The 27,645-nt window shown below is 47.0% G+C and overlaps 1 protein-coding gene across 1 annotated transcript in view; it reads right to left on the reverse strand.

Annotated features, from left to right (window-relative positions):
• Window positions 1–24,043, reverse strand: part of LOC311623357 (adhesion G protein-coupled receptor E2-like) — a gene marked incomplete at both ends in the record, with an annotated part of 35,774 nt that extends 11,731 nt beyond the window's left edge. Inside the window, 22 exons of the mRNA XM_084885355.1 lie at window positions 4,303–4,413; window positions 4,499–4,667; window positions 5,460–5,551; window positions 5,826–5,892; window positions 7,373–7,608; window positions 7,880–8,077; window positions 9,197–9,363; window positions 9,550–9,780; window positions 9,969–10,076; window positions 13,693–13,870; window positions 14,275–14,352; window positions 14,475–14,521; window positions 15,102–15,248; window positions 16,041–16,187; window positions 16,769–16,915; window positions 17,497–17,643; window positions 18,217–18,363; window positions 18,938–19,084; window positions 19,659–19,805; window positions 21,084–21,230; window positions 23,259–23,405; window positions 23,959–24,043. Coding sequence (XP_084741481.1) covers window positions 4,303–4,413; window positions 4,499–4,667; window positions 5,460–5,551; window positions 5,826–5,892; window positions 7,373–7,608; window positions 7,880–8,077; window positions 9,197–9,363; window positions 9,550–9,780; window positions 9,969–10,076; window positions 13,693–13,870; window positions 14,275–14,352; window positions 14,475–14,521; window positions 15,102–15,248; window positions 16,041–16,187; window positions 16,769–16,915; window positions 17,497–17,643; window positions 18,217–18,363; window positions 18,938–19,084; window positions 19,659–19,805; window positions 21,084–21,230; window positions 23,259–23,405; window positions 23,959–24,043 — 3,090 coding nt within the window. The remainder of the gene's footprint in view (window positions 1–4,302; window positions 4,414–4,498; window positions 4,668–5,459; window positions 5,552–5,825; window positions 5,893–7,372; window positions 7,609–7,879; window positions 8,078–9,196; window positions 9,364–9,549; window positions 9,781–9,968; window positions 10,077–13,692; window positions 13,871–14,274; window positions 14,353–14,474; window positions 14,522–15,101; window positions 15,249–16,040; window positions 16,188–16,768; window positions 16,916–17,496; window positions 17,644–18,216; window positions 18,364–18,937; window positions 19,085–19,658; window positions 19,806–21,083; window positions 21,231–23,258; window positions 23,406–23,958) is intronic.
• Window positions 24,044–27,645: the final 3,602 nt, after the last annotated feature.

Below are 27,645 nucleotides of genomic sequence, written 5' to 3' on the forward strand. Positions count from 1 at the left end.
TAAAACCAATTAAAGATTTATGTGTCAGTAATAAAATATCATGTTAGGATATAAATACTTAAAAACATCATTTCCTATTGACTGCCAAATGAACATAGTTGTTAACAGTAGTTTGGTAAGAACTCATACTTCTACTTCATTGCTTACATTTCCAAGATTTTCTTTTTTACTCTCTTGTCTATTGGAGGACTGACTCATTGTAGAAAAAAACCTTTAGTTTTAGCAAAATGTAAAACATCTGGAGGAAACAAGTTCAGGATGAGCACACAATAATAAGGAATGACTGACATTGAGTGTGATGTTATGATGGCCTCTCTTAGCACAAGCAATATCTGAGACACACACTTTCCTTTGTTTTCACTTGGGGCACTTTTCCTATACATTGTTTTATTTGAAATCATTTATTTAGCTCAAGGTATAAAGTTTTCCTGTGTAATAATGGACCAGAAAATATTATATTGAGAGATATACCCATTTATGAAAGTTTAGACATTACCAAAAAACAAACAAACAAAAAAACAAAAAAAAATCAAATGAACAAAAACAACAACAATAACAACTGCATTCTAGTGGGAAAGGTTTAACCAGGGAAATAGTCTGTGAAATATGCTCATGTTTTTCTTTCTTTCTTCTTTCCTTTCTCTCTTTCTTCCTTCCTCTCTCTCTCTCTCTCTCTCTCTCTCTCTCTCTCTCTCTCTCTCTTTCTTTCTTTGTTATTGAGGTAGCATTGGTTAATAACATTATATGTTATAATGTTAACATATATAATTTTTTAAAATTCAGCAATAATATTCTGAGTATCTATTTCAAGGGTATAAAAATAAATTTAAAAAGATATGTTCATTGCAGTACTATTTATAATAGTCAAGATATGTATACAACCTATTTGTCCATTGAAGGAAGAATTGATGAAAAAGATGTGGGACACATATACAATGGAAAACTAATCAGTCATAGAAAAGATTAAATATTGCCATTTGCAACATCAATCCTGAGAGTATTAGGACATAAGTGAAATAAGTCAGATAGAAAAGGACAAAAATCATATGATTTTACCTGTTTTTCTTTAATCACTCACCTTTGGTTTTCTTATAATTGACTTAATTTTCTCTTTTCTGCTGTCAATCCATCATCTTTTACCTGGGGAAGAGAGAAAACTAATATGATGGAAATGGCTAATAAATAAATATTCAAGTCTTTTCTCAGTTTTTCTGGAAAATTTAAAGGAACATGAATGTTCCTTTACAATTATTCTTTTGACACATTGTTTTATCTCTGTATGTATAATAAACAGACAAATGTACTTTTACTTAATATCAAATTTACAAACTTATGTAATATATGAAATTCACTTAACATAAAAGAAATCATTTTAAAGTGCATGATTCAATGGCATTTAATACATATGCTGCATGCAATCTTCCCCTCTATCTAGTTCTAAACCATTTTCATCTCCTCAAAGAAGAATCCATGTTCATTAGGTAGTCATTTCCCATCTCTCCAAGCTCCTGGCAACAACCAATCTATTGTCTGTCTCCACAGATTTACTTATACTGAATATTTCATATCAATAGAATTGTACAATATATAACCTATTATATCTGATTTTTTAAACTTTTTAATAATTTAATAAATTATATCAGAATTTATTTTTATTTGCTTTAGAGGGTCATTCATGCTATAGTATTGTTGCTGGTTGAATTTTATACCCTCAAAATTTATATATTGAAATCCTAACCTCCAGGAGCTCAACACATGACTATACTTAGACAAAGAGTTTTTAAAAGAGGTTTGAAGTTAAAATAAGTACATCAGGGTGAGCTCTAACACAATGTGACTTGTGTCCTTACTCAAAGAATGGAGATTAGGGGTAATGCCAGCAAGATGGCAGGATAGGAAGCTCCAGACTTCCTTCCCCTCATGGCTACATCAACTCAATAACAATACATGAATCCATTTCCTTTGTGAAAAATCCAGAGATAACTTGAAAGGCTCCTATACTGCAGCTGCATTGAGTATGACATGGCATTGAAGCCAGTAGGAAAATTCATGGCACCATCTTGCCACAGGAGATGACTGAATTGTACCGCCAGCATTCTAACATTTTGAGGGTCTGCCTGAGGGACTGGGTTTTGTCTGCCTGAGAATGAGCACTGATGGAAAGGTGCCACAAGTTGGGAGGCATTGAGAACAAAGGGGATGGATTGGACCAGCACACACTCACTGCCCACTGGCCTTGCTCCACTTCAGCACAGAGCAAATGAAGAACAAATGGTGCAGCTGCTGTAGAAAACAGTACGGAGTTTCCTCAAAAAATTAAAAATGGGCCTTAGCCAGTGTGGCTCAGTTGGTTGAGGTATTGTCCCAGACTCTGAAAGGCTGTGGGTTGGATTCCTGTTCAGGGAGCATACCTGGGTTGTGACTTCTATCTTTAGTCAGGGAGAATACAGAAGCAGCCAATTAGTGTTTTGTCCTCACATCTCTCACTTTCTCTCTCTTTATCCCTTCTCCTCTTTCTCCAAACATGCTCTTGGGTGAGTATTAGAAGTTTTTATAAAACAACAACAATGGAATTAAAAAACAAGAACAATGGAATTGTTTAAAAAAACAACAACAGTTGTTAAAAAACAATTACAATGGAATTAAAAAACAACAACAATGGAATTCCCGTATGACCAAGAAATTCCACTTCCGGGAATATATCTAAAGAAACTCAAAACACTAATTCAAAAGAATATGTGCACTGCTATGTTCATTGCAGTATTATATACAATAGTCAAGATTTGGAAGCACCAAAGCGTCCATCAGCAGAGTAGTGGATAAAAGAAGCTATTGGTACATTTACATAATGGAATACCAAGTGGATATTAAAAAAAGAAGGAAATCTTATTCTTTACAGCAGCATGCATGGACCTCCTCATTGCTATAGAAAGTGAAGTAAGAAGACAAATACCATATGATTTCACTTATATATGGAATCTAATTAACAAAGAAATTTAGCAAAATAGAAATAGAAGCATAGATATTTAGAACAGATTGACAGCTATCAATGGGAGGGGTTTGGGGGAGTTGGGTGAAAAAAAGGTGAAGAGATTAAGCAAAAAAAAAAAAAATATATATATATATATATATATATATATATATATATATACACACACACACACACATACATATGACATATAAACATGAACAAAAGTATGGTGATAGCAAGAGAAAAAATTGGTTGGGGAGAGGTGGAAATGGGCAAAGGGGGATAAATGGATGCAAAGATAATTTGCTTTGGGTGGTGAGCACACGATTCAGTGTGCAGATGTTTTATTGAGTTGCACACTTGAAACCTGTTTGTTTTTTTTTAAAAAACAAATATCACCCAAAATTCAACAAGAAAGAAGATTATAAATAATGTCCTTTGGGAAATTATTCAGAACTTAACACAACAAAAAGTACATGTAACAGGTTTAACACAGGAATAGCATTATTTCATTTGTGTTTTGAAAGAATCCCCCTGATTCTGTATAAAAAGGCATTGGAAGGTGATAAGAGTAGTAAGGGATAGTCAGTCAGAAGGGTATTGCAGTGGTTCAGACATGAAGATGGAAGCCTGGCTCAGGAGGGGGAGATGGAGACTGAGCCATCTGGCCACATGAGGGACAAACTGAGAAGATAAGAACAATAGGACTGTCTAATGTATAGCTTTCAGTGGGAAACTGTAAAAAAGAACTTGGTAAATCCAAACCACTGGTGGTTCTTAGTAATCATTGCCATGAATTACCCCATGCAATGATGGCTTTTCCTTCCTGGTTTTACAGTGGATGGAGAGTGCTGAACATATCAGGCAGACTCCTTAAGTCTAAAATGCTAGCTAATACTTATTTCCATTTATTTCTTAAATATGTACATTATTGCCCCTGCCCCCTGCCATTTTTGCCTTTTTGTTGTGTGGTTCTGAGTGACTACAAGATAGAAGTGGATGGAAGGGTAAGATAATGTGGGACGAGTGGAATGGGAATCCCTGCTTCAGATAATTGATTCTTGCTAATTTAGCTAACCATACATGACACTCGGCATATGTTCAATAAGAGTGCTAATGTGTAAAAGTCAAGATGAACACAGTCCTAAGGAGTAAGAGCAAAATATATATTTTCTAACTGAGACCATTGCTAACGGTTAAGGAATCAAAGAGTAAATTCAGTGGAAGCCATCCTCGGGCATCACCTGCTGTGTACCCATGTCGTTCAGAGTGTTGGGCATGAGGTACTCTATCAGTTAGAAAAGTGCTCTGGGAGCAATGCATGACCTTACCATACTGTGTTTAGGGGCATCTGACAGGAGTCCGCTGGAGAGGGTGTATTGCTCAGACTCTGCTTTGGTTTTCCTGACCCCTTCCCACCATTTCCTGTATTGTTGGCGGACCTGCAGAGGCAAAGCATGTTCTGAGTCAGCTCTCTGAGAGCGGTAAGAATGGAAAGAGTCATGGGCGGGAGGTGGACAGTGGTACCTGCTGGCTGAGGAGACAGTACAGCAGGAAGATGAAGACGCCCTGCAGGCTGTTGATGATGGTGAAGAGATAGGCCATGGCATGAGCAGCTGGACCCACCTGCAGGATTCCCAGACACCACGTGCAGCCCAAGATGAAGAGCTGAGCTATCGCTTTAAATGTCAGCATCCTGGGTAGGAGGAGAAGAGAGGCCCATGGTGCACCCAGAGCAACAGAATCAAGGCCATTCTCATCTCCACCCAATGAATGCTCCTGCCTTCTCCTATGGGTCATGAGTTCACAGACAGAGTTGTGTTCAGCTTTGACCTTGACTGTCAAAGATTCTCCACAATAGAAGTGCTACTTGGGTCCAGGATGACATTTTGTTTGAACTGAGTAGTGACACTTCATAATGTAAGTTTCAAAAAAAAATTCTGTAATGCTCTCTGGTGGTGCCTAATTTTATTCAACCAACATTACCAAGTGTGTTCAGTGCATCAGGCTGTGTTCTGGGGCCTGGGCACTAAAAGTAACAGAGGCAAGATTTCTATTTTCATAAAGGTCACAGACTATTCCAATGACTAACACAACGGAATAATGACATGCAAAATGTGGAAAGGACACTGGGTATGGAAGTGTAGAGGGGTTGTGAGAGGAATCTGATTTTCCTACGGGCACACAGGTTCTCTGTACTTTTGTTGTAGGACTGCTGATAAAAGTCCTAAGAATGTTTATCAACCAATGTCAATCCTTCCTGTGGCTGAGGGTGTTACAAAATGGGATTAGAGACAGAACATTGGGCCTGGAAAATCAGCAGCCCACCACTGAGTCCAAGCTGGCTGCCATTGAAGGACAGCTGCATCTCTTTACTCTGGGTTTCCTCAGAAGACCCAGAGAAGGGACATCAGGGCTGCTGTAGCTCATGGATTTGCTCTTGGGACCACTCATGTCTGTGGGGTTGTCACCCTCATCTCCATTTTACCTTGTCTTCTTGAGTGTGGACACATCACTATTGAGTGTAGAGAGTTTACTTTTCAAAATCCAGAGGGTCATCAGAAAGAAAGCTAGATTGATCTTCAGAAAAACACACAAGATTTAGTGAATACAATTTTAGTTTGTTGTCTCAAAATAAAAGATAGACATTAAACCTGTCCAACAGAAATTCCACACTGAAGTAGTTTTCATATTTAGTAACAGTGCTAGAGCTTGTACTTGTAGGAGCAGGTTTAGAAAACGAAAACAAACCGAAGACAACCCAGGGACATTCTTGCTCATGTCACCTCCCGCCTCCATATAATTCTAATGACCCTCAGCTGAGCATTAAGGATGCTGTGATGTCTTCACTCACAAAGAGGATGGCGCAGACTGGTCCAAGGAAGCACCATATAAAACCCTTTTCCAGGTGGAGCCAGCAGCTAAGAAAGAGAATTAAAAATGCATTGGTCCTTAGAAATGTAGAACAATTATGAAAATTCATTCAATTCATTCATCAACAAACAGTGAGTGTCTCTTCTGTGATGGGCTCTCTGGTTGGCTCTGAAGAAACTGTTGTGAAGAAAGTAAGCAGGCCTTCAATTCCACACATCTCACAGATACACAATGAGACACAGTGCAACAATTGGAAGCTAATGCTCTATACAATGAGCCAAACCAACTAGGCTGAGTTTTTTAAATTATGGCTTTTTTGAGAAGTAGCTCACGTAATACATTGTAACATTCACTCATTTAATCTGTACAGTTTAGTGACTTTTAAAACATTCAAAGTTGCCCTAGCTTATTTGGCTCAGTGGATAGTGGGCATCGGCCTGTGGACTGAAAGGTCCTGGGTTTGATTCTGGTCAAAGGCACATGCCTGGGTTGTGGGCTCCATCTTCTGTAGGGGGAATATAAGAGGTAGCCAATCAATGATTCTCTCTCATCATTGATGTTTCTGTCTCTCTCTACCTCTCCCTTCTTCTCCCTTCCTCTCTGAAACCAATAAAAATATATTAAAAATATTCATAGTGTTGTGTCATCATCACCACAATTTAACTTGAGAACATTTCCAACTCCTCAAAATACTCAATCCAACTAGCAGTCACTCCTCATTCCTGCTTCCATGCACCCCGCCGCCCATCAAACAATTGATGTTTCTTTCTTCCTCTCCCTTTCTCTCTGAAATATCTTAAAAAGTGCCTGTCACAGAGTAAGCACCATGAAAATCTCAACCGTGTTACATCTATATAGTTTAGATTACTTAAATCAGGTCTATTTTTCCAAACATAAATTATAGACAACCTGTACGATTTGGATAAAGAGGTAGGTTACATTGTTTATAATGATGTCCAAAGCACCTTTTTTTCATTACACCTTTGTTATTTATGGAGAGTTTTAGAGACATTCTTCTTAATTATTATAAACTAGAGGCCCGGTGAACAACATTTGGGCACTAGGGGAGAGGGGTCAGTCCCTCAGTCCTGCCTGTGCGCTTACCCAGTCTGGGACCCCTTAGGGGATGTTTGACTGCTAGTGTAGGTCCACTCTCCCTCAAGGGGTCTTTAGTGCTACTATGATGGCTGGGGAGGTTCCTGCCACTATTGCTGAACTCGCTACCTGTGAGCCCAGCTGCTGGCTGAGAGGTGCTCCCCCTGGCCCAGTGCACTGATCACTGGGAGGCAGCTACTACATTGAGCATCTGCCCCCTAGTGGTCAGTGCACATATACTGACCAGTCTTTCCACCATTTGTTGATTTGCATATTAGCCTTTTATTATATAGAATAGCCATCAGAAAGATGCCTTAGCCATCATCATTTATTGTCTCTATTCATATGATCTGTCATAAGCAGAATGCTATGTTGATTTCACAAAGTCATGGTCATGGACAAGAAGAAAAAAGAATGGAAATTTGCCATTACCGAGCAGGTGTTCCATAAAGGTGAGGCCTGGATGCTGCAGAAATGGCCACAATCACAGCTGGGACTCCATAGCCCACAGGGAACATGAACTTCTTCATGAACCTGCTCACATTGGAGTAGTTGACCACCGTCAGGTTGCGAGCGGTGAGGAAGAGGTGCAGGCCCTCCAGCAGCATCCAGGTGAAGGAGGCCAGGTAGAGATAGTGTAAGGCACCCGCGATGACAGCGCACAGCACCTGGGGGAGAACTGCAAGTTACCAGGTGTAATTGTCAGGGTGGAGCATGGTCCCAGGACCTCTCCTATACCTTGCCATTTGTAAGAATAAAGCTGTATATGAAGTAATTGTCCAAAGAAGGTGTGATTTCTAGATGGGTCAGTCCATGTAAAATTGGCTACTTACCCCTACAACCTTCCCCAAACTCAAAGTCATTTTATTAATGTGTCCAATGCAAGTATATTCCTCATTTCTTTGTCAAGGCCTGCATCCTTTGGGACAGTGTCAGTACCTTGTTCTCGGTTCTGTCAATGGCCGTGAGGAAGAGCAGGTGGGCCAAGAAGAGGCAGAGTGAGAGCTGCAGGTGGAGTGAGGTGCTGGTGTTCTGGATGGCTTTGCACAGCAGGAAGGTGAGGGCCGCCAGGAGGAGGCACAGCAGAGAGAGGCTCAGCCCCACGTAGGTGATCACAGCCAGGGCGGGATCCTCCTCCTGGGACCCAGCAAAGAGGAGAGAGTAGTCACACTCTCCTAATCTGGGTTAATGACACTTCTACCATTTTCAGTTTTGGGCAGGTTACAACACAGTTAGGAGTGGAGGAGCCAGGTAAATTTGTGATGTTTATGGATACTCTTAGAATTCTAGAAGGTTCTGAACTGATTGATTCAAACCCTGTAAACATTGATGGATAAGAGAGTACTCATTCAGGTCCAAGCCCTGGAAATCATAGGGTTGCTTTTCCTTCATGACTAAGCTTATAGGTTTTCATGTGATAGTCACAGAGGTGCATGGCTCCATGTTGAGCATCACCCTCCATCCCCATGAAGTGATATTGTGTGACAGAGTCTGTATCCGGAGACTCGATGTCCTGGAATCAATTTCCCGCTTTGGACTTACTTCATCCCTGCAACACCTGTTCCTTACAGATTTAGACCCTTGGTTAAAGAAGGAAATGTACTGATGATGGTGCTAACTTAAAATTAATATTTCCAGTCTAATTTTTATTATTTATTTAAAAAATGCATTTGTATTTATTTAAGAGAGGAGAGAGAGAGAGAGAGAGAGAGAGAGAGAGAGAGAGAGAGAGAGAGAGAGAAAAGCATCAATGATGAGAGAGAATCATTGATTACTACCTCCTGCTTTCCATCTAACAGGGATTGAGCCTGCAACTCGGGCTTGTGCCCTTGACAGGAATCAAAACCGGGACTGTTGAGTTGCCACGCTGATGCTCTATCCTCTAAGCTAAACTGGCTAGAGCTTCTATTTTTTAAAGATTAAAATTTTTCCTGCCTGATTTTTCAAATCATCTTAAATCCATAAGGAGAATTTTTAAAAAATTAATTTTAATATAAGTAGTTGAGAGAGAGAAAGAGGGACAGAGATGAAAAAAACAGAAATGTGAATATTTTAAAGGAAATGGAGGGCAGCAATTCTCAAATGAGATGCTTAAGTATGATGACCCTGACTGGAAAATGCAGCTATACCATGTTTATTTGTTGACCCACATAAACTGAAGAATAATAAATTACATGTATTTTTTAGGTGCAACATGCATGGGAATTTATTACAACACAATAGAGAGTGAACAAACTCCCTTCTCAAGGCTCTCACCTCCGTATCATAGTAGGCCATCAAGACAGCAAAGCTGCTGAGGTGGCTGCATTGGCAGGTGGTGCTGGTGTCTTCAGTACCCACCATCCAGCAGCCTTTGGTGGACCAATAACCACTTCCATTCTGGCCATGATCCCAGAAGACACAGAACACCTTCTGCCTTGGTCCTGGGGTCACTAACTGTAGGGACAGGGCAAGGTGTGAGCTGGTGGTTCTGGTTGTCAGAAATGCTGACCCAAATCCTGCTGGTGATGGGTTTTTCTGGGAATAAGATGCACCCATGGGAGAGCCCCTGAAACCCAGGACTGTGACCAGGACTCAGGTCTCTTGCAAAACTCACAGCCCTGTATCACCAGCACTCACATGCTTGAAGACAAAGGTGACTGGGGAGCTGAGGTCCTGAGTGCCCTTATTGCTCACAAAGGCGGACATGACATCTGAGAGAAGGACATGGGAGACTTTCTGCAACCGGCCCTTGTGTGTCTCATTCAGCGCTGACTGCTCCTCAGTTTCTGGGACCAGGGGGGCCCCAACCAGCAACTTGCCCATCCCTGGAGAAGAGACAAGGCCCACCACAGAAGGGCCTACAGACAAGGACAAGATTGACATCTTGGGGTGGCCCAAATGCCCCCTTCCTTCTGGGATGCATTTTCTCCTTTGACCCACCACAGCCCACACTTCCCTTTAATATTTAATTGTCTGTTTGTCACATCCTTGTGTGTCTTGTTCCACTGTGAAGTCTCATTGACCTTCTCTGCATATTAGTCATTACCTGAGCCATCTGAGTCCTGCACCACATCCCAGTTCACCAGCATCTTTGCTTGATTAATTCTCAGGGTGACATTCTTGCCTCCTTTCTCCTTCACATCTAGCGACAGTTCTATGAATTGTGGGAGTTATATAAGGGAGTTAGATTAGTAACTGTACCAGCAGTTGTAGCTATAATACCATTTGTATATTATATATATATATATATATATATATATATATATATATATATATATATATATATATATATTGTATACACACACACACACACACACACACACACACACTAGTGGCCGGTAGCATGAAGAGATTCGTGCAATAGGCCTTTCTTTCCTTGGCTTCCAGCACTGGTTTTCCTCCGGTACCCAGGACCCAGGCCTTTGCTCCAGCCAGAGTCTATTGTCTTCAGATTCTGCAGTCTTCATCTTTGCTGTGACTGGACTGCTGCTCCTGTAGATGCCTTCGCCCCCCCACCCTCCCTCTCATAGCAGGTGTCCTGCTCCGTCTGGCCACATTGTGCCCGGACCAGCTGGTCAGCTACCATCTTTGTCCTCCTAATTTGCATATTCCCTACTGATTGGTTGTTTGGTGTAGAGGAGGTATGGTCAATTTATACGCTTGTCTATTATTAGGTAAGATGTTACACTATATACCAAATGTTATCTCTACTATTATTATTACCTATGTATACCAAATAATGCCATATATATGTTATAATGATACTCAGATTTTGTATACAGAAAAATGATATGTATACCAATATGAATTTTCAAAGGATTATTAGAGAAACTACAAATTATATAACCTGAATGAAATAAACATATTCCTACATACCCATGAATTATAAAAGTAACTGAAGAACTGTGAACAGATCTGTCACAAGTAAGGAGATCAAATCTGTAATCAAAACTTTCTAAATGAAAAGTTCAGATCTGAATTCAACTAACCATTTAAGGAAGAATTAGCAAAAATTCTTGTACACTCCTAACAAAATAGAATGAAAAGGAGCCCTGAATAATTTTATGAGGTCACAATTACTCTAAAAACTAAACTAGAAAAAGACATCAAAAGAAAACAAAACTATAAACCATTAACTTGTATGAAATAGTTGCAAAAATATTCAACAAAATATTAGGAATAAAGTTATCTAAGAAAGCTCAAGACTTGTCCACTGAATATTTATACAAGTGATCTACAGATTCAATACAATACTAACAATATTCTTAAAGCATATTTTTTTTGCAAAAATTGAAAATCTCATCCTAAAATTCATATGATATTGCAAGAGGCCTCAATACCCAAACAATATTGGAAATGAAAAGCAAAGTTGGAGGATTCACACTTGCTGATTTCAAAATTTATTACTAGTATACAGTAATCAGAGAAGTATGGTACTGCCATATGCGTAGACATATAAACCATCAAAATACAATTGAGAGACCAGAAATAAACCCATTTATTTATGGTCAACTGATTTTCAACAGAACCCCCTTCAATGAGGAAAGAATAGTCTCCCATAAATGGTGCTGGGGCATCTGGCTATGCTCAAGGGATAAAAGGAAGATGGACTCACACCTGATACAGCACACAAAAATTGGGTCAAAATGGGAAGAAGACCTACATTTAAGACCTAAAAATAGAGCAGGTAGGCCCAGCCCATGTAGTTCAGTGATTGAGCATTGAGTGAACACCCTCCTCCCCCGTCCTGTTTGATTTCTGGACAGGGCACATGCCCTCGATGCAGGCTCTGTCTCCTGTGTGTGTGTGTGTGTGTGTGTGTGTGTGTGTGTGTGTATGTGTGTGCATGAGGCAACCAACCAATGATGTTTTATTTGCACACTCACTTCTGATTGGCTGGTGGGCATAGCAGAGGGATGGTCAATTTGCATGTTTCTCTTCTATTGGTGTAGATAGATTACATAGAATAGGATTATTTAAATGGGTGTAGGGAAGCATTTTTCAGAAGGAGGAGATGCTCTTGGCAGAAAAAACACATAATCCCTATATCTGGACTGATAGCCAGCCATATGCATTATATTGCCAAACTGGTCACTAAAAAATTGAAACGCTTTCTTACACCTTACACAAAACAGTTGTTGCTATTAAATCTCCTCCTCAGCCCCCACTTTAGGTTCTGCCTTTGCAGTTCATCCAGAATAGGTCATATGACTGTCTTTGGCTCTTTGCACTTCACCCAGATTTGGTCCTGATTGGTAAGTTTCTATGCCAATCAGTATCAAAATTTACACCTTCTAGGCAGCCACTGGCTCCTCAGAGTTCTCCCAGTTTTGGTGGTGATTAGTTGGTTTCTTTATCAGTAAGCATCTCTTGGCCTATCTCTGGACCTGATCAAAGAGGTGGAGCTGATCAGCAGCCCCCAGAGGCCCAGAAACAAACAAAGGTGCAGCTGCTGGCAAAGCTCGAAGAGAAAGAGAGAGGCAACGGCTGATCAACAGCTGCAATGGAGGCTGTGGATCAGACCTCCTGCCTCTCTCTCTGGGACTCTTTCCAGGCCTAATCCATAGCAACCCAGCACTGACTTGTGGCATCCGGTTGAGCCTTTGGTCATTATAGATGTTATGGACCCTGGCTCTTTATATAAATACTAGAGGCCTGGTGCACAAAATTTGTGCATGGGGGTTGTGTCCCTCAGCCCAATATGGGCTGTACCCTCTCCAATATGGGACCCCTCAAAGGATGTCCAACTGCCTGTATAGGCCCAATTCTACCAGGATGGCAGTAGGACATCCTCTCAAAATCCAGGACTGCTGGATTCTAATTACTCACCTGCCTGGCTTCTTGATTGCCCCTAACCGCTTCTGCCTGCCAGCCTTATCATCCGCTAAACACTCCCCTGACATCCTAATTGATGCCTAACTGCCCCCCATGCAGGCCAGGTGCCCCCCAACTCATTTTCCCTACAGGCCTAGTTGCCCCCAATGTCCCTCCTCTGCTGGCCTGGTCACTCCTAACTGCCCTCCACTGCAGGCTTGATCACACCTAACTGCCTTCCCTTGCAGGCCTGGTCCCTCCCAACTGCCCTCCCCTGTTGGCCTGATCACTCACAACTGCCCTCCCCTGCTGACCTGAATCTTCCCAACTGCCCTCCCCTGCTGGCCATCTTGTGGCAGCCATCTTGTGTTCACATGAGAGCGGGGTCTTTGGCCACATGGGGGCAGCCATCTTGTGTGTTGGAGCGACAGTCAATTTGCATATTACTCTTTATTTAGATAGTATAGAGGCTTGGTGCAAAGGTGGGGGCAAGTTTATTTGCCCTGAAGAGTGTCCTGAATAAAGGTGGGGGTTCCCTTGGACATGGGGTGGACTTAGCAAAGGACCTGTAGTGGTTTGCAGGCCAGCCATGCCCCCCATGACCCAAGAGGAGGCCCCAGTATCTGGGATTTATTTATCTTCTATAATTGAAACTTTGTAGCCTCCAATAGAGGCCAGGGCAGGCCATGAAATTGGCTTCCTCCATTGCCGGGAAAACCTAAGCCTTCTGCTTGCTCTGTGGCTGTAGCCATATTGGTTGGGTTAATTTGCATATTTGATCATGATTGGCTGGTGGGAGTGGCATGTGGGGTAGCAAAGGTATGGTCAATTTGGATAATAATCTAATAAGAGTAACAGGGAAGTACAAGTGTGATCAGTCAGCTCTAGTGTGATGGGAAGAGGAACAAGGTGAGGAGCAGGCAGAGCAGAGCCTGGGCGCAGGTGGGGTTACTTGCCTGTTCCTGCAGCTGTCCTGAAGGTCAGTGGCCCATTGGGCAAAGCCTTGCTCAGCTCTCTAAGGACATGCTCCTGGCCAGTGAGCAGGTTAGTAGCCACGTAATGCTGCTCTGAACGAGGCAGGGTAAGCAGGTCCCCCGGGGACTCCAGCAGATTATTCACCTCCTGTTTGATGTCCTGGGGGTATGGGGAACACAGTGGATCTTGTACCAGAGAAGCTTCAGGAAGGTCCTTCCCACTCAGCTTCTGAGATCAGACCTTAGCCTGTCTATATGGGGACAAAGGTGGTATCAGATTGGACTGGTTCTTGGCTAGTGCAATCCACCACTCAGATGTCAACCCCTGGTCATGATTACCAAGGACAATGCAAGCTCAGTGGCCAGGACAAGAGGAAAGGTTTCAGAAAGTGGTTGTGGCTCTATCAAAGAGTACAAATCCTTGGTCTGCTCTTCCCACCCCCCTGGGAGAGCGAGGTCTCACAGCATGGCACCATTGTGTTGGGGTCAGTCTCCTTCCAGACCAAGGCTTCCTTGGGTCTCTATGACATGCCTCCACCAGCCTCCTCTGGGTCCTGTCCTTACCTGGATGGTGTTCTTGGCCGAGGCAGGCTTGAAGTGTCTGAGCAGCTCGTGGACTCTTTCAAAGAAGCGGGAGAGACTCTGGAGAAAGAGGAGATGGGGCCTTAGAGACCCTCATGTATGCGTGGGGGAGTGGGGTGCAATGGGTGGACAGTGGGCTGAGTGGAGGACCTTGCATTCTGGTGCTGGCTGGAGTCACTCACCTGGCTCTTGATTCCAAGGGGTGGAGTCCAGGTAGGGAAGGAGATCTCTGGAGGGGACAGAACAGCAGTCCATTGAGTATGAGAGTTTGTGTGTGTGTGTGTGTGTGTGTGTGTGTGTGTGTGTGTGTGTAAAAGAGAAAGAGAGAGAGAGAGACAGAGAAAGAGCCCTAGTACTTTCACACTGAATAGTTCTTTTTTTATTCAGGAATCTGGGCCTCTCTCCTCTCTGTACTCCACCCCTTTCCCATCTTCAGTCTCCCTTCACCCACTCTTTGGCTGGAGGTGATGACACCTGCTGACTGCACATCACCGAGTGGGGGACACAGAGGTTACAGGCGGTGGGCCTGACACACAGAAGGTGAGCCCTGCATAAAGGTACAGGTTGTGAGATATTAAATACCTTTAGTATTTAGCCGCTGTTTGGGATCCCTTAGGAGCCTTCCCCTTGGTACCCCAGCTCCTTCTGCACAACCCCAGATCTTTTCCAATTTAGTCTCAATGAATGGAAGCCTGGCCCAACAGGTACCCCAAGCATTCATTTTGCTGGGTTTGCGTGGCTGCCAGTGAATATGTGATCAGGTGGATTGAGCTCTGGGTCTTTGGGAGTGTGGGATCTGAACTCCGAACCTTCACAGACGGTGTTTTTTGGGCCATTGGGGGAGCCAGGAACCGGCATCCAGCCAGGGCGGCAGCGGCACTCATAGCTGCCCTGGGTTTTGTGGCATTGGGTGGATGGGTGGCAGACGTTCTGCCCAGAGGTGCATTCATCCACATCTGAGGAGAAACCACAGAGAGTTTCAGGCCCTCCCCCCATCTGCACATAGCCCTTTTCCCCCTTCTCTCAAAGTACACTGAGTACACCCCCACAACACCCTGCTTACAAACACCAGGTCAACTGTACACAACATTGTTGTGATATTTTCTTTTTCTTTTTCTCTTTTTCTTACAGAGAGGAGGAGAGAGGTATAGAGAGCTAGAAATGTCAATGAGAGAGAAACATCGACCAGCTGCCTCTTGCACACCCCCTACCAGGGATGTGCCCACAACCAATGTACATGCCCTTGACCGGAATCGAACCTGGGACTCTTCAGTCCGCAGACCAATGCTCTACCACTGAGCCAAACCGGTTTCGGCTGTTGTGATATTTTCAACAGTAGAAGCACCATAAGCTCAGAGCACCCCTGAAAGGAGGATATGGCAGGACTGTATGTGTTTGTGTGTGTTTGTGTGCGCGCACCAGGGACATTTCAAAGTTGTGTTCCCACCTGTAGAGCAGGATGGACTGGGCGAGGAACAAGGCAGGCTGCCACTCTGAAAGCTCCCACATGCTGAGGATGTGGGCTATGGCTTCGCTGTGCTCAGAGCTTCAATCACCCCTTTATTAGAACAGAATCTGAGCTGAGCCCTTCCTGTCCCAGGTGCCCTCTCCTCACGGCCTGCCCTGGGCACACATGATTGCTGACAGTGCTGCCCCTTCTCTGCCAAAGCAACTTATGGCAGCTTCCTTTAACATGGCTCAGCCAAGTAGAGAAGATGTGGTTCACTTATGGGATCTGAACTCCAAACCTTCACAGACAGTGCTGTTTGGGCCATTGGGGGACCCAGGAACCGGCTTCCAGCCAGGGCGGCAGCGGCACTCATAGCTGCCCACGGTATTGTGGCATTGGGTCGATGGGTGGCAGGCGTTTTGCCCAGAGGTGCATTCATCCACATCTGAGGACAAACCACAGAGAGTTTCAGGCCCCCTCCCACTCTGCACACAGCCCTCCTTCCCCTTCTCTCAAAGTACACTGAGGACACTCCCACTACACCCTGCTTTCAACCACCGGGTCCAACTGTACACAACATTGTTGTGATGTTTTCAACAGAAGAAGCACCATAAGCTCAGAGCACCTCTGCAAGGAGGATTTGGCAGGACTGTGTGTGTGTGTGTGTGTGTGTGTGTGTGTGCCAGTGACATCCCAAAGATGTGTCCCCACCTGTAGAGCAGGATGGACTGTGGAGGACCTATGATGGACTTCTAAGCAGGGAGGCTGCCACTCTGCGGGCTCCCACGTGTAGAGGCTGTGGGCTGTGGTACTGCTGTGCTCAGAACTGCAGTCATCCCGTTATTAGAACGGATTCTGAAGCTCAGCCCTACCTGGCCCAGGTGCCCTCTCCTCACTGCCTGTCCTGGGCACACACCATTGCTTAAGTGCTGCCCCTTCTCTGCCAAAACCCTTAGAGAAGCTTCCTTTAAGATGGCTCAGCCTAGAAAAAAAGAGTGGTTCAGTTGTGGGATCTGAAGTACGAACCTTCACAGATGATATATTGTTGGCGATAGTGGGACATAGGAACCGGCTTCCAACCAGGGCTGCAGCGGCACTCATGGCTGCCCTCGGTGTTGTGGCATTGGGCAGATTGGCGGCAGGAGTGTAGCCCCAAGGTACATTCATCCACATCTGAGGACAAACCACAGAGAGTGTCAGGCCCTCCCTTCACTCCCTGCACACAAAGCTCCCAGCCCTTCTCTGAAATTACACCCTGGAAACCCCACTAACCCATGCCTAAAAGCCACTTAGCCGAACATATACAAATTTATGTTGATGTTTTCCACCATAAAAGCACATTAAGCTTAGAACGCCCCTGCAAGGTGCAAAAGGCAGGACTGCGTGTGCATGTGTCATCCCTAAGCTGTGTCCCCCACTGTGGGGCAGGATGGACTGCGGGGGACCTGTGATGGACTTCTAACCGGGGAGGCTGCCACACTGAGAGGTCCCACGTGTGAGGCTGTGGGCTCTGGGCTCTGGGCTGTTGGCTGTGACACCGCTGCATCCAGAGCTGCACTTCTATCCTTATTAGAAGAGAATATGATGCTCAGCCCTGCCAGCCTGAGTCCCTTCTCCTCACTGCCTACCCTGAGCACACAGCATTTCTGAAAGTGCTGCCCCTTCTCTGCAAAAGCTCCTTGTGGCAGATTTCTTTAACATGGCTCAGCCAAGTAAAGAAGATATGGTTCACTTATGGGATCTGAACCCCAAACCTTCACAGACGGTGTTGTTTGGGCCATTGGGGGACCCAGGAACCGGCTTCCAGCCAGAACGGCAGCGGCACTCATAGCTGCCCTGGGTGTTGTGGCATTGGGTGGATGGGTGGCAGAAGTGTTGCCCCAAAGTACATTCATCCACATCTGAGGACAAATCAGAGAGAGTGTCAGGCCTTCCCTGAATTCCCTGTATGCAAAGCTCCTGCCAGTTGTCTCAAATTGCACTCTGGACACCTCTCAAACCCGTGCCTAAAAGCCATCTAGCCCAACATATACATATTTGTGGTGACATTTTCCATTATAAAAGCATATTAAGCTTAGAATGCCCCTGCAATGTGCAAAAGGCAGGACTGTTTGTGTGCAAGAGTCATCCCAAAGCTGTGTCCACTGAGTATGGGGCAGGATGGACTGCGGGAGGTTCTGTGATGGACTTCTAACCAGGGACGCTGCTGCACTGATAGCTCCCCATGCACTGAAGCGGTGGTTTGTGGGCTGTGGCACTGCTGTCCGCAGAGCTTCCCTCCTTCCCGTATTATAACAGAATCTGATGCTAAGCCCTGCCTGACCCAGTCCTCCCTCCTCACTGCCTACACTGGGCACACAGCGTTTCTGACAGTGCTGCCCCTTCTCTACTAAAGCTCCTTGTGGCAGCTTCCCTTAACATGGCTCAGCGAAGTAGAAAAGATATGGTTCACTTATGGGATCTGAACTCCGAACCTTCACAGATGGTGTTGTTTGGGCCATTGGTGGACCCAGGAAGTGGCTTCCAGCCAGGGCAGCAGCGGCACTCATAGCTGCCATCGGTGTTATGGCATTGGGTGGTTGGGTGGCAGGCGTTCTGCCCCGAGGTGCATTCATCCACATCTGAGGACAAACCAGAGACAGTGTCAGGCCCTCCCTCCACTCCCTCAATGCAACGGTCCTGCACGTTCTCTCAAATTACAGTCAGGATACTCTATTAAACCCTGCCTAAAACCCACACAGCGTGACAAGTACAAAGTTGTGGTGACACTTCCATTGTAAAAGCACCATAAGCTCAGATCCCACCTGCAAGGTGCACAGGGAAAAATTGTGTGGGTACAAGTGCCACCCCAAAGCTCTGCCCCCACCTCTGGTGCAGGATGGACTGGGGAGGACCTGTGATGGACCTCTAACTGGGAGGCTGCCACACTGAGAGCTCCCACGTGTGAGGCTGTGGGCTGTGGGCTGTGGGCTGTGGCAACGCTGTACCCAGAGCTGCATTCCTGTCTTTATTAGAACAGAACCTGATTCTCAGCCCTGCAGGGCCGAGATGCTCTCTCCACACTGCCTGCATTGGGCACACACCATTGCTGACAGTGCTGCCCCTTTTCTGCCAAAGCTGCTTATGGCAGCTTCCTTTCAGATGGTTAAGCCAAGTATAGAATATGAAGTTTACTAACGGTATCTGAACTCTGACCTTCACAGACGGTGTTGTTTAGGCCATTAGTGGACCCAGGAACTGGTTTCCAGCCAGGGCGGCAGTGGCACTCATAGCTGCCCTGGGTGTTGTGGCATTGGGTGGTATGGTGGCAGGCGTGTTGCCCCGAAGTACATTCATCCACATCTGAGGACAAACCAGAGAGAGTGTCAGGCCCTCCCTCCACTACCTGCACATAATGCCTCCTGCCAGTTCTCCCTAATTACACCCTGGACACCCCACTAAACTTTGCGAACAAGACACCTAACCCAATATATACATATTTCTGGTGACATTTTCCATTATAAAAGCATATTAAGCTTAGAATGCCCTTGCAAGGTGCAAAAGGCAGGACTGTTTGTGTGCAAGTGTCATCCCAAAGCTGTGTCCCCTGACTATGGGGCAGTGTGGACTGCGGGAGGTTCTGTGATGGACTTCTAACCAGGGAGGCGGCCGCACTGATAGTTCCCCATGCACTGAAGCGGTGGTTTGTGGGCTGTGGCACTGCTGTCCGCAGAGCTTCCCTCCTGTCCTTATTATAACAGAATCTGATGCTCAGCCCTGCCCGAGCCAGTCCCTCCTCCTCACTGCCTGCACTGGGCACACACCATTTCAGACAGTGCTGCCCCTTCTCTGCCAAAGATTCTTATGGCATCTGCCTTTAACAAGGCTCAGCCAAGTAAAGAAGATGTGGTTCACTTATGAAATCTGAATTCCGAACCTTCACAGACGGTGTTGTTTGGGCCATTGGGGGACCCAGGAACCGGCTTCCAGCCAGGGCGGCAGCGGCACTCATAGCGGCCCTGGGTGTTGTGGCATTGGGTGGATGGGTGGCAGGAGTTTAGCCCCAAGGAACATTCATCCACATCTGAGGACAAACCAGAGAGAGTCTCAGGCCTTCCCTGCATTCCCTCAATGAAATGCTCCTGCCCGATCTCTCAAAGTACAGTCAGGATACTCTATTAAACCCTGCCTAAAACCCACCCAGCCTGACTTGTACAAAGTTGTGGTGACATTTCCACTGTAAAAGCACCATAAGCCCAGATCCAACCTGCAAGGTGGACAGGGAAGGACTGTGTGGGTACAGTGCCACCCCAAAGCTGTACCCCCACCTCTGGGGCAGGATGGACTGGGGAGGACCTGTGATGGACTTCTAACCAGGGAGGCTGCCACACTGAGAGCTCCCACGAATGAGGCTTGGACTGTGGGCTGTGGCAACTATGCACCCAGATCTACACTCTTGTTTTTATTACAGCAGAATCTCATGCTCAGCCCTGCTCGGCCCAGGTGCCCTCTCCTCACGGCCTGCCCTGGGCACACACCATTGTTGACGGTGCTGCCCCTTTTCTGCCAAAGCTTCTTTAACATGGCTCAGCCAAGTAAAGAAGATGTGGTTACAGTTATGGGATCTGAACTCCGAACCTTCACAGACGGTGTTGTTTGGGCCATTGGGGGACCCAGGAACCGGCTTCCAGCCAGGGCGGCAGCGGCACTCATAGCTGCCCATGGTGTTGAGGCATTGGGTGGAATGGTGGCATGTATTCTGCCCAGAGGTGCATTCATCCACATCTGATGACAAACAGAGAGAGTTTCAGGCCCTCCCTCCACTCTGCCCACACCCTTCATCGCCTTCTCTCAAAGTACACTGAGCACAACCCCACTGCACCCTGCTTACAACCACCTGGTCCAACTGTACACAACATTGTTGTGAAATTTTCAACAGTAGAAGCACCATAAGCTCAGAGCACCCCTGCAAAGAGGATACGGCAGGACTGTGTGTGTGTGTGTGTGTGTGTGTGTATGTGTGTTTGTGGCAGTGACTTCCCAAAGCTGTGTCCCCCTCTGTAGAGCAGGATGGACTAGGGAGGACCTGTGATGGACTTCTAACCAGGGAGGCTGCCACTCTGAGAGCTCCCACGTGTAGAGGCTGTGGGCTGTGGCATCGCTGTGCTCAGAGCTGCAGTCATCACCTTATTAGAACGAATTACGAGCTCAGCCCTGCCTGGCCCAGGTGCCCTCTCCTCACTGCCTGTCCTGGGCTCACACCATTGCTGAAGTGCTGCCCTTTCTCTGCCAAAACCTTTAAGACGGCTCAGCCTAGAAAAAAAAAAAAAAGTGGTTCAGTTATGGGATCTGAACTACAAACCCTCACAGATGATGTATTGTTGGCGATAGCGTAACATAGGAACCGACTTCCAGCCAGGGCTGCAGCGGCACTCATGGCTGCCCTCGGTGTTGTGGCATTGGGCAGATTGGCGGCAGGAGTGTAGCCCCGAGGTACATTCATCCACATCTGAGGACAAACCAGAGAGAGAGTCAGGCCCTCCCTCCACTCCCTGCAGGCAAAGCTCCTGCCCATTCTCTAAAATTACACCCTGGAAACCCCGCTGACCCATGCCTAAAAGCCACTTAGCACAAAATATATAACTTTATGGTGACATTTTCCACCATAAAAGCACTGTAAGCTTAGTGCGCCCCTGCAAGGTGCACAAGGCAGGACTGTGTATGCATGTGTCATCCCAAAGCTGTGTCCCCCACTGTGGGGCAGGATGGACTGGGGAGGACCTGTGATGGACTTCTAACCAGAGAGGCCACCACACTGAGAGCTCCCACGGTGAGGCTGTGGGCTGTAGGCTGTGAGCTGTGGGCTGTGAGCTGTGGCAACACTGTTCCCAGAGCTGCACTCCTGTCTTTATTAGAACAGAATCTGATGCTCAGCCCTGCCAGGCCCAGGTGCTCTCTCCACACTGCCTGCCATGGGCACACACCATTGCTGACAGTGCTGCGCCTTTTGTGCCAAAGCTGCTTAAGGCAGCTTCCTTTCAGATGGCTCAGCCAAGTAAAGAATATGAGATTTACTAATGGGATCTGAACCCCGACCTTCACAGACAGTGTTGTTTGGGCCATTGGGGGACCCAGGAACCGGCTTCCAGCCTGGGTGACAGCGGCACTCATAGCTGCCTACATTGTTGAGACATTGGGTGGATGGGTGGCAGGCGTGTTGCCCCGAAGTACATTCCTCCACATCTGAGGACAAACCAGAGAGAGTGTCAGGCCCTCCCTCCACTACCTGCACATAACGCCTCCTGCCAGTTCTCTCTAATTAAACCCTGGACACCTCACTAAACTTTGCGAACAAGACACCTAACCCAATATATTCATATTTCTGGTGACATTTTCCATTATAAAAGCATATTAAGCTTAAGAATGTCCCTGCAAGGTGCAAAAGGCAGGACTGTTTGTGTGCAAGTGTCATCACAAAGCTGTGTCCCCTGACTATGGGGCAGGATGGTCTGCGGGAGTTTCTGTGATGGACTTCTAACCAGGGAGGTGGCCGCACTGATAGTTCCCCATGCACTAAAGCGGTGGTTTGTGGGCTGTGGCACTGCTGTCCGCAGAGCTTCCCTCCTGTCCTTATTATAACAGAATCTGATGCTCAGCCCTGCCTGGCCCAGTCCCCCCTCCTCACTGCCTGCACTGGGCACACAACATTGCTGACAGTGCTGCCCATTCTCTGCCAAAGATTCTTATGGCATCTGCCTTTAACAAGGCTCAGCCAAGTAAAGAAGATGTGATTCAGTTATGAAATCTGAACTCCGAACCTTCACAGACGGTGTTGTTTGGGCCATTGGGGGACCCAGGAACCGGCTTCCAACCAGGGCGGCAGTGGCACTCATAGCTGCCCTGGGTGTTGTGGCATTGGGTGGATGGGTGGCAGATGTGTTGCCCAGAAGTACATTCATCCACATCTGAGGACAAACCAGAGAGAGTCTCAGGCCTTCCCTGCATTCCTGCATGCAAAGCTCTGGGCAGTTCTCTCAAATTACACTCTGGACACCCCTCTAACACGTGCCTAAAAGCCACCTAGCCCAACATATACATATTTCTGGTGACATTTTCCATTATAAAAGCATATTAAGCTGAAGAATGTCCGTGCAAGGTGCAAAAGGCAGGACTGTTTGTGTGCAAGTGTCATCCCAAACATGTGTCCCCTGACTATGGGGCAGGATGGACTGGGAGAGGTTCTGTGATGGACTTCTAACCAGGTACGCTGCTGCACTGATAGCTCCCCATGCACTGAAGCGGTGGTTTGTGGCCTGTGGCACTGCTGTCCGCAGAGCTTCCCTCCTGTCTTTATTATAACAGAAATTAATGCTCAGCCCTGCCCAACCCAGTCCCCCCTCCTCACTGCCTGCACTGGGCACACAGCGTTTCTGAAAGTGCTGCCCCTTCTCTACTAATGCTCCTTGTGGCAGCTTCCTTTAACATGGCTCAGCAAGTAGAGAAGATATGGTTCACTTATGTGATCTGAACTCTGAACCTTCACAGATGGTGTTATTTGGACCATTGGGGGACCCAGGAACCGGCTTCCAGCCAGGGCGGCAGCGGCACTCATAGCTGCCATCGGTGTTGTGGCATTGGGCGGTTGGGTGGCAGGCCTTCTGCCCAGAGGTGCATTCATCCACATCTGAGGACAAACCAGAGACAGTGTCAGGCCCTCCCTCCACTCCCTCAATACAACGCTCCTATCCGTTCTCTCAAAGTAGAGTCAGGATACTCTATTAAACCCTGCCTAAAACCCACCCAGCCTGACATGTACAAAGTTGTGGTGACATTTCCATTGTAAAAGCACCATAAGTTCAGATCCAACCTGCAAGGTGTACAGGGATGGACTGTGTATGTACAAGTGCCAGCCAAAGCTGTACCCCCACCTCTGGGGCAGGATGGACTGGGGAGGACTGTGATGGACTTCTAACCAGGGAGGCTGCCACACTGAGAGCTCCCACGAATGAGGCTTGGACTGTAGGCTGTGGCAACTCTATACCCAGATCTACACTCCTGTCTTTATTATGGCAGAATCTCATGCTCAGCCCTGCTCGGCCCAGGTGCCCTCTCCTCACGGCCTGCCCTGGGCACACACCATTGTTGACGGTGCTGCCCCTTTTCTGCCAAAGCTTCTTTAACATGGCTCAGCCAAGTAAAGAAGATGTGGTTACAGTTATGGGATCTGAACTCCGAACCTTCACAGACGGTGTTGTTTGGGCCATTGGGGGACCCAGGAACCGGCTTCCAGCCAGGGCGGCAGCGGCACTCATAGCTGCCCATGGTGTTGAGGCATTGGGTGGACTGGTGGCATGTATTCTGCCCAGAGGTGCATTCATCCACATCTGATGACAAACAGAGAGAGTTTCAGGCCCTCCCTCCACTCTGCCCACACCCTTCATCGCCTTCTCTCAAAGTACACTGAGCACACCCCCACGGCACCCTGCTTACAACCACCAGGTCCAACTGTACACAACATTGTTGTGAAATTTTCAACAGTAGAAGCACCATAAGCTCAGAGCACCCCTACAAAGAGGATATGGCAGGACTGTGTGTGTGTGTGTGTGTGTGTGTGTGTGTGTGTGTATGTGTGTTTGTGCCAGTGACTTTCCAAAGCTGTGTCCCCCTCTGTAGAGCAGGATGGACTGGGGAGGACCTGTGATGGACATCTAACCAGGGTGGCTGCCACTCTGAGAGCTCCCACGTGTGAGGCTGTGGGCTGTGGGCTGTGGCAACGCTGTACCCAGAGCTGCACTGCTGTCTTTATTAGAACAGAATCTGCTGCTCAGCCCTGCTGGTCCCAGGTGCTCTCTCCACACTGCCTGCACTGGGCACACACAATTGCTAACAGTGCTGCCCCTTTTCTGCCAAAGCTGCTTAAGGCAGCTTCCTTTTAGACGGCTCAGCCAAGTAAAGAATATGAGGTTTACTAATGGGATCTGAACCCCGACCTTCACAGACGGTGTTGTTTGGACCATTGGGGGACCCAGGAACCGGCTTCCAGCCTGGGCGACAGCGGCAGGCATAGCTGCCCTCGGTGTTGTGGCATTGGGTGGTATGGTGGCAGGCGTGTTGCCCCGAAGTACATTCATCCACATCTGAGGACAAACCAGAGAGAGTATCAGGCCCTCCCTCCACTACCTGCACATAAAGCCTCCTGCCAGTTCTCCCTAATTACACCCTGGACACCTCACTAAACTTTGCGAACAAGACACCTAACCCAATATATACATATTTCTGGTGATATTTTCCATTATAAAAGCATATTAAGCTTAAGAATGTCCCTGCAAGGTGCAAAAGGCAGGACTGTTTGTGTGCAAGTGTTATCCCAAAGCTGTGTCCCCTGACTATGGGGCAGGGTGGACTGCGGGAGGTTCTGTGATGGACTTCTAACCAGGGAGGCAGCCGCACTGATAGTTCCCCATGCACTGAAGCGGTGGTTTGTGGGCTGTGGCACTGCTGTCCGCAGAGCTTCCCTCCTGTCCTTATTATAACAGAATCTGATGCTCAGCCCTGCCTGAACCAGTCACCCCTCCTCACTGCCTGCACTGGGCACACACCATTTCTGACAGTGCTGCCCCTTCTCTGCCAAAGATTCTTATGGCATCTGCCTTTAACAAGGCTCAGCCAAGTAAAGAAAATGTGGTTCACTTATGAAATCTGAACTCCGACCCTTCACAGACAGTGTTGTTTGGGCCATTGGGGGACCCAGGAACCAGCTTCCAACCAGGGCGGCAGCGGCACTCATAGCTGCCCTGGGTGTTGTGGCATTGGGTGGATGGGTGGCAGGAGTGTAGCCCCAAGGAACATTCATCCACATCTGAGGACAAACCAGAGAGAGTGTCAGACCTTCCCTGCATTTCTGCATGCAAAGCTCTGGACATTTCTCTCAAATTACACTCTGGACACCTCTCTAACCCGTGCCTAAAAGCCACCTAGCCCAATATATACATATTTCTGGTGACATTTTCCATTATAAAAGCATATTAAGCTTAAGAATGTCCCTGCAAGGTGCAAAAGGCAGGACTATTTGTGTGCAAGTGTCATCCCAAAGCTGTGTCCACTGAGTATGGGGCAGGATGGACTGCGGGAGGTTCTGTGATGGACTTCTAACCAGGTACGCTGCTGCACTGATAGCTCCCCATGCACTGAAGGGGTGGTTTGTGGGCTGTGGCACTGCTGTCCGCAGAGCTTCCCTCCTTCCCGTATTATAACAGAATCTGATGCTAAGCCCTGCCTGACCCAGTTCTCCCTCCTCACTGCCTACACTGGGCACACAGCGTTTCTGACAGTGCTGCCCCTTCTCTACTAAAGCTCCTTGTGGCAGCTTCCCTTAACATGGCTCAGCGAAGTAGAAAAGATATGGTTCACTTATGGGATCTGAACTCCGAACCTTCACAGAAGGTGTTGTTTGGGCCATTGGGTGACTCAGGAACTGGCTTCCAGCCAGGGAGGCAGTGGCACTCATAGCTGCCTACATTGTTGAGACATTGGGTGGATGGGTGGCAGGTATCCTGCCTGGAGGTGCATTCATCCACATCTGAGGACAAACCAGAGAGTTTTTCATGTCCTTCCTCCACTCAACAAACACCCTCCTTCCCCTTCTCTCTAAGTACACTGAGCACACCCCCACTACACCTGCTTGAAACCACTAGGTCCACCTGTATTCAACATTGTTGTGATAATTTCAACAGTAGAAGCACCATAAGCTCAGAGTACCCATGCAGGGAGGATAGGGGAAGACTGTGTGTGTGTGTGTGTGTGTGTGTGTGTGTGTGTGCAGGCATGCTCGCGCCAGTGACGACTTCCCAAAGCTGTGTCCCCCAAACCCCCCCTGTAGAGCAGGATGAACTGGTGGAGAATCTCTGATGCACCTCTAACCAGGGATGCTGCCACCCTGAGAGCTGTGGCTGTGGGCTGTGGCATGGCTGTGCTCAGAGCTGCAGTCATCCCCTTATGAGAACAGAATGTGAGCTGAGCCCTTCCTGTCCCAGGTCCACTGTCCTCACTACCTGCCCTGGATACACACCAGTGTTGGAAGTACTTTCCCATTCTCTGCCAAAGCTGCTTAAGGACAGCTTCCGTTAACATGGCTCAGTCAACTAAAGAAGATGTGGTTCACTTATGGGATCTGAACTCCGAACCTTCACAGATGGTGTTGTTTGGGCCATTGGGGGACCCTGGAACGGGTTTCCAGCCAGGGCGGCAGCGGCACTCATAGCTGCCCTCAGTGTTGAGACATTGGGTGGACTGGTGGCAGGTGTTCTGCCCAGAGGTGCATTCATCCACATCTGAGGAAAAAGCAGAGTTTCAGGCCCTCCCTCCACTCTGCCCACACCCTTCATCCCCTTCTCTCAAAGTACACTGAGCACACCCCCACTGCACCCTGCTTACAACCACCAGGTCCAACTGTACACAACATTGTTGTGAAATTTTCAACAGTAGAAGCACTATAAGCTCAAAGCACCCCTGCAAAGAGGATATGGCAGGACTGTGTGTGTGTGTGTGTGTGTGTGTGTGTGTGTGTATGTGTGTTTGTGCCAGTGACTTTCCAAAGCTGTGTCCCACTCTGTAGAGCAGGATGGACTGGGGAGGACCTGTGATGGACATCTAACCAGGGAGGCTGCCACTCTGAGAGCTCCCACATGTGAGGCTGTGGGCTGTGGGCTGTGGCAACGCTGTACACAGAGCTGCACTGCTGTCTTTATTAGAACAGAATCTGCTGCTCAGCCCTGCCTGGCCCAGGTGCTCTCTCCACACTTCCTGCACTGGGCACACACAATTGCTAACAGTGCTGCCCCTTTTCTGCCAAAGCTGCTTAAGGCAGCTTCCTTTTAGATGGCTCAGCCAAGTAAAAAATATGAGGTTTACTAATGGGATCTGAA

The sequence above is a fragment of the Pipistrellus hanaki genome (assembly GCF_964339955.1).
Source record: "Pipistrellus hanaki genome assembly, chromosome: 5".
Classification (NCBI taxonomy): Eukaryota; Metazoa; Chordata; class Mammalia; order Chiroptera; family Vespertilionidae; genus Pipistrellus; species Pipistrellus hanaki.